Source organism: Hyperolius riggenbachi, chromosome 10 (assembly GCF_040937935.1).
Source record: "Hyperolius riggenbachi isolate aHypRig1 chromosome 10, aHypRig1.pri, whole genome shotgun sequence".
Classification (NCBI taxonomy): domain Eukaryota; kingdom Metazoa; phylum Chordata; class Amphibia; order Anura; family Hyperoliidae; genus Hyperolius; species Hyperolius riggenbachi.
Genome location: NC_090655.1, coordinates 26667729 through 26676073, shown reverse-complemented (window position 1 = coordinate 26676073; position 8345 = coordinate 26667729). Strand labels below are relative to the sequence as shown.

Sequence of the window (8345 nt, the reverse complement as noted above, 5' to 3'; positions counted from 1 at the left end):
TGTCACTTTCAGTACCTAACGGTAGTGTAATTTTACATGTATCAAAAAAAAGAGCAATACATTTCCTGACGGGGTTTCCAGGGGGTCCATACGCAGCCGCAGCGCTTTGGCCAGGGATCGCTATACAGCCGCAATATGGCTGTATGAAGATCCCTGGCATTTTTTTCCTATTTTCCCAATTTTTTTTTATGTTTAGAGTGTGGGAATTTTGTAAAAAAAAAATTATGTGGGGTCCCCCCTCCTGAAACTTTGTAACCCCTTGTCCCCCATGCAGGCTGGGGTAGCCAGAATGTGGAGCTCCGACCGATTGGGGCTTCAAACCCTGACTATACCAGCTGCAAAAAAGGTCCCTTAATGCCAATTTTTGCTCCGGGGTATCTGTTGGGGGGGCCCCCCAGGTTTATTTTGCCCTGGGGCCCCATTGTTGCTTAAACCGGCCCTGGGTCCAATTAGTGCTCATTATTATCTTATATATAGAGGGGTTGCTTTTCTTTTGTTGTTTATATGTCTGATCAGAGAGAGATCTTTTCCTCCCACACACTGCACAGCGATTGTAAATACCGGTACATTTCTCCACATCACATTCCCGTAAATCAGTATTTGTTTGTAAGAAAGGAAAAAAAAGAAATTAAACCTTGAGCTGAACCTTCCGAACTCAGCAAATATTTACTGTGCGGGAGTGAGTGACCCCTCTGTGCTTCTGCCAGCAGGTAGAGTCAGTGGTGTGCCCTGTACAGGTGACCTGATGCTCAGTGTAGAGCAGGAGCTGCTATAGAATGTCACCCAGCCGTATACACGTGGGATTTCTACTACTCCTGATTCCGGGGATCCTGGAAGCCAAACTGTGAGTGTCATACTTTGTATGTGTGTGTACAGTGCTACTGATGACCTCCTCTTACAAAACACTCCTATGTTGTGTGTGCGAGCTAGAACTGGCTACCCGTTTTCCCCCGAAAATTAGACAGTGTCTTATATTAATTATTGCACAAAAAGATGTGCTAGGGCTTATTTTCAGGGGATGTCTTATATTTCTATGAACACACAAGTTCCTGTGCTGTCATCCTCCTGCCTTCCCTACTGTGCCGCCTCTTCCTCTGCTGGATCCACCTCTTGTGTGCCCGTGTGTCCCCCTTGTACCTTTAGTCAGGGCCAGTTCTAGACTTTTTGCAACCCGAGGCAAACTTGTGAGTCCCCCATCCCCGCCACTGTGTCCAATACCCCCTTCCTGACTGCTACCCCCTCCAGCTCGGCACCCCCACCCACAGCCAGGCGGATGCAGCTCCCCCCCCCCCCCCGCCCGACTTTGCCGCCTGAGGAACCTGCCTCACCCCACCTTATGGGCGGCCTGGCCCTGCCTTTAGTGTCCTCCTGGTGTCCCCCTCTGTACCCATGTCCTCCTCTGTCTTCCAAATCCTCCTGGTGTCCCCTTATGTCCCCTTGCATCCTCTTCTTTCCCTCAGCTCCATGCCGCTGTGTCTTGAACTGCAGCCTTTAGGGAAGAAGTATGGCAACTCGTGATTCTACTAGAGCCGATGGTCTCGCAGGTAGAACCATGGCTCTGTTATTGGGCCAATCACCGCACTCGCCACAGCCCTCGCTATGTTGCAGTGATTGGCCCAATGCCAGAGCCATTGTCCCACCTGTGAGACCAGGGGCTCCAGTAATAACACATGTTGCCATACTTTTTCCTCTTACTGCCGCTAGGGCTTACTTTAAAGCATGCTCGGAATTGCTAGGACTTACTTCCAGGGGATGTCTTAATTTCGGGGAAACAGGGGCGTAGCAATAGCCATAGCAGCTGCTATCAGGCCCTGGAGCAGAGGGGGCCCAGTGGTACATAATGTATTCACCAATAACTTTCCTGTGTTTCTCCATCCTCTGACTTTGTCTCAGTGCCCATGAACTATATGCAGTGTAGATTGCATGAGAATGTGAATTACCCAATCAACTCTTATCCATAGAGTAGGGGTAGGTGGCATTGCTTAAAGAGGAACTCCAGTGAAAACAATCATTTTACAATAATAATATATAAATGATTTAGTCAGTGTTTGCTCATTGTAAAATCTTTCCTCTTTCTGATTTACCTTCTGACATTTATCACTTGGTGACATTTGTACTGCTGGCAGGTAATATCACTGGAAGGAGATGCTGCTTGCTTTTTTTGCAGTTGGAAACAGCTGTAAACAGCTGTTATTTCCCACAACGCAACAAGACTCCCACAGTGTGATGTCAGAACCATGGTCCTGACATCACACTGTGGGTGGGGTTTCACCACAATTTCAGCCATACAGCGCCCCCTGATGATCCGTCTGTGAAAAGGAAAAGATTTCTCATGTAAAAGGGGATATCCGCTACTGATTGAGATGAAGTTCAATTCTTGGTTATAGGTTCTCTTTAAGACTACTTACATCTGAGGGCCCCATGATCTCTCTAGCTGCGACCCTGCGGGGAAACAGGGTATTTCATAAAATCATGCTGCTAAGTTACCTTTCCAATGCAATGTGCATACATGATTACCCACTGATGCCACAATGGCTAATGTGACCTCTTTGCAACCATGGCAACAGTACAGTACAGAGTACGGAACTCATCCCGGTGTACACCTCTGCCCATGTAACCAGCTGCGCACAGCAATTGTACAGTTGTTACGGGAACATGCTTCACCGGTGCCGGTAATTTTATCTCTGGAACAGATTTTCACTGACTGTGACTATTTGTTTCTTGTTACAGTGTTGCAGTGGAACCTTTATTCGTACTAGAGAAGAATTGAGGCACTGTACCTTGTAAAACCACACCTTTAAAGTGAATGGGAACCGCATTTAAAAAAATGAGACAGATACTTGCCCAAGGAGAGGGAAGGCTCTGGGTCCTATAGAGCCTTCCCGCTCCTCTCCTGGTCCCCTTGTTCCAGTGCTGGCTCGCCCGTTAGCAGTACTTGACTAATTTAGTCAAATACTGCTTTACCCGGCCGAAGGAGGCTTCAGAAGTCTTCAGGGAGCCCAAGTGCTCCTGTCAAAGGACGGCCTGTACTGCACCTGCGCAAGCACGGTCACGCCTGTGTAGTATGGAGCCGCACGTCTTTGGGAGGACACGGCTCCTGAAGACGTCCAAATACCCTTTCAGCAGGGGATTAAAAGGGGGGGGGGGAGAGCCAGCACAGGATAGAGGGCACCGAGAGAGGAGACGGAAGGCTCTATACGACCCAGAGCCTTCCCTCTCCTTAGGTAAGTATTTGCTTAATTTTTTTAAAAACGCGGTTCCCATTCACTTTAATCAACAACTGGGTACAGACATACGGTATGCAGTGGAGGGTAGCCTGACAGCTGTTTCGCAGAGAGCGTCTGAGGCAGTGACTGCCTCTGAGGAAGCAGGTCTCTGCAAAACGGCTGTCAGAGTCTCCTCCCCCACCCCACTGCATACCACTATGTCTGTAGCCAGTTGTTACTTAAAGGAAACCTGAAGCGAGAGGTATACGGAGGCTGCCATATTTTTTTCTTTTTAAATAATACCAGTTGCCAGGAAGCCATGTGTCAGTAGTGAGGAAAGGATGCAGCTAATCTTGTGAGATTTTTATCAAAAAAACTCTGATCTGCATGCTTGTTCAGGGTCTATTACTTAAAGTATTAGAGGCAGAGGATCAGCTGAGCAGGACTGCCAGGCAACAGGTATTACTTAAAAGAAATAAATATGTCAGCCTCCATATTGTTCTCACTTCAGGTTCCCTTTAAAAGTGAAGTTTTACAAGGCACAGTGTTTCAGTTCTTCTCTAGTGCATACTGGATGTTTCTCTGTTGTGCACGTATCCTTGAAGCATGAAGAAATATCTTTGGTTGCAGTTAGAGATGTCACGAACATCCAATTTTGGGTTCGTGAACGTGGAACGTGAACTTCCGGAAAAGAGTTTGCGCGAACCTCCATAGACTTCAATGGGCAGGCGAATTTAGAAACCTACAAAGACTGTTTCTGGCCACAAAAGTGATGGAAAACTTGTTTCAAAGGGTCTAACACCCGGATAGGGGCATGGCGGAGCGTACGAGAAATGCAGCCCCCCGGGAGACTTGGGTGCAGGATACAGCCGATATATGACTTACCCTGCTCCTGCACAAGTCCCTGCGGCGATAATTACTATTCCCCCTCCAGGTCCATGTGGATAATGGGGAATGATGTAATTTGGCTTCCAGCTATTGCTGGCGGCAGAATTACAGTGTTTTAAAAGTGACTTCAGCTCCGTCTTCTGACGGCACCAAAGTTACTCACTGTGCGCCGCTATAGCCGCAATTCCTATTACGGCCTATGGTGGCGCCGGCTGCGCCCAAATCTCCGGCGCTGTGAGACGTGTTTGATACCAAAAGGCCTCCAAAAATTATGACGTTGCCGCAGAGTCAGGTTTTAATTTAATCCCTAAAGGGCAGAAATCCCTGGAGCAGTACTTAGTACTCTGCTTGTGTGCTACTATGTAGGCACACAAATATTACTGGAAGTGGGCACAGGTGTGCCAGTGGGCTCTGTCTGTGCACTATCAGACACACACTGAGAATATGCAACAGGTGGTGAGGCCAAACACAATACAGTGATAACACAGGCCCTAGAGCAGTGGTGATAGAGCTCTGATTGTGTACTTTTATGTGGCGCACAATTCAATATCACTATAAGTGTGGCTCAGTGCCAGTGGGCTCTGTCTGTGCACTATCAGACAGACACTGAGAATATGCAACAGTTCAAACACAACACAGTGATAATAACAGATGCCCTGGAGCACTACTGTGCTTGCGCCTAACGTGACACCCAATTATAGTGGACACTGGGCACAGCTCTGGCTTGCTGCCTGTGGGCTGTGGAGTGTCACACACACACACACACACACACACAGTCTCACACACACACACAGTCTCACACAGACACACACACACACACACACATAGACACACACACACACACACACACACACACACACACACACACACACACACACACACACACACACACAGTCACACACACACACACACACACACACACACAGTCACACACACACACACAGTCGCATACACACACACACACACAGTCACAAACACACACAGTCACATACACACACACACAGTCACATACACACACACACAGTCACATACACACACACACACACACACACACACACAGAGACACACACACACACATAGTCACATACACACGTACACACACACAGTCACATACACACACACACACACACACACACACAGACACACAGTCACATACACACACACACACACACAGTCGCATACACACACAAACAGTCACACAGACACACACAGTCGCATACACACACACACACACACACATACACACACACACACAGTCACAAACACACACACACAGTCACATACACACACACACACAGTCACATACACACACACACCATACACACACACACACACACACACACACACACACACACGCACAGTCACAAACACACACACACGCACAGTCACAAACACACACACACACGCACACACACACACACAGTCACATTACACACACACACACAGACAAACACACACACACTCAGACACACACACATACACACACACACACACAGACACACACAGTCGCATACACACATACACACACACACACACACACAGTCACAAACACACACACACAGTCACATACACAGACACACACACACACAGTCACATACACACACACACACACACACACAGTCACATACACACACACACACCATACACACACACACACACACACACACACACACACACACACACACACACACCATACACATACACACACACACACACAGTCACGAACACACACACACACACAAACATACACACACACAGTCACACACACACACACACGCACAGTCACAAACACACACACGCACACACACACACACAGTCACATACACACACACACACACACACACACACACACAGACAAACACACACACACTCAGACACACACACATACACACGTACACACACACACACACACACACACACACACAGTCACATACACACACAGAAACACACACACAGAAACACACACACACATAGTCACATACACAAACACACACACACACACACACACAGTCACACACACACAAACAGTCACACACACACACACAGTCACACACACACACACACACTACACACACACTACACACTACACACACACACACAGTCACATACACACACACACACACACACACACACAGTCACATACACACACACACACACACAGTCGCATACACACACACACACACACAGTCGCATACACACACACACACAGTCACATACACACACACACACACAGTCGCATACACACACACACACACACACACACACACACACACACACACACACACAGTCACACACACACACACACACAAACAGTCACACACACACACACACACGCAGACACACACACACACACAGTCACATACACACACACACAGTCGCATACACACACACACACACAGTCACACACACAAACAGTCACACACACACACAGTCGCATACACAAACACACACACACACACACAGTCACATACCCACACATACACACACACACACAGTCACATACACACACACACACACACAGTCACATACACACACACACACACACACACAGTCACATACACACACACACACACAGTCACATACACACACACACACACACACACACAGTCACATACACACACACAGTCAAATACACACACACACACACACACCATACACATACACACACACACACATACACACACAGTCGCAAACACACACACACAGACATACACACACACACACACAGTCACAAACACACACACACACACAGTCACACACAGTCGCATACACACACACACACACACACACACACACAGTCACAAACACACACAGTCACAAACACACACACACAGTCACATACACACAGTCACATACACACACATACACAGACACACACATACACAGACACACACACACACAGTCACAAACACACACACACACACACACAGTCACATACACACAGTCACATACACACACATACACAGACACACACACACACACACACACACACACAGTCACATACACACACACACACAGTCACATACACACACACACACACACACACACACACACACACACACACACACACACACACACACACACACACAGTCACAAACACACACACACAGACATACACACACACACACACACACACACACACACACACAGTCACAAACACACACACACACACACATACACACGTACACACACCCACACACAAACACACACACATAGTCACATACACACACACACACACACACACAGAAACACACACACACACACACACAGTCACACACACACACAAACAGTCACACACAGACACAGACAAACACACACACACAGTCGCATACACACACACACACACACACAGTCACATACACACACACACTCACACACACACACACACACACACACACACACACACAGTCACACACACACACACAGTCACACACACACACACACACACACACACACAGTCACACACACAAACAGTCACACACACAGTCGCACACACACACACACACACGCACACACACACACACACACACACAGTCACAAACACACACACACACACAGTCACATACCCACACATACACACACACACAGTCACATACCCACACATACACACACACACACACAGTCACATACACACACATACACAGTCACATACACACACACACAGTCACATACACACACACACACACACACACACACACACACACACACACACACACACACATACACACACAGTTGCAAACACACACACAGACATACACACACACACAGTCACAAACACACACACACACACACAGTCACAAACACACACACACACAGTCACATTACACACACACACACACAGTCACATACACACACACACACACACACACACAGTCACATACACACACACAGTCAAATACACACACACACACACACACACACCATACACATACACACACACACACATACACACACAGTCGCAAACACACACACACAGACATACACACACACACACACAGTCACACACACACACAGTCACACACAGTCGCATACACACACACACACACACACACACACACAGTCACAAACACACACAGTCACAAACACACACACACAGTCACATACACACAGTCACATACACACACATACACAGACACACACATACACAGACACACACACACACAGTCACAAACACACACACACACACACACAGTCACATACACACAGTCACATACACACACATACACAGACACACACACACACACACACAGT

The 8345-nt window shown here is 47.5% G+C and overlaps 1 protein-coding gene across 1 annotated transcript in view; it reads left to right on the top strand.

The window, feature by feature from the left end:
- Nucleotides 1-737: 737 nt before the first annotated feature.
- The window catches only part of LOC137536627 (uncharacterized), a 163920-nt gene continuing 156312 nt past the window's right edge, over nucleotides 738-8345 (top strand). Inside the window, exon 1 of the mRNA XM_068258878.1 lies at nucleotides 738-844. Coding sequence (XP_068114979.1) covers nucleotides 777-844 — 68 coding nt within the window. The 5' untranslated portion in view covers nucleotides 738-776. The remainder of the gene's footprint in view (nucleotides 845-8345) is intronic.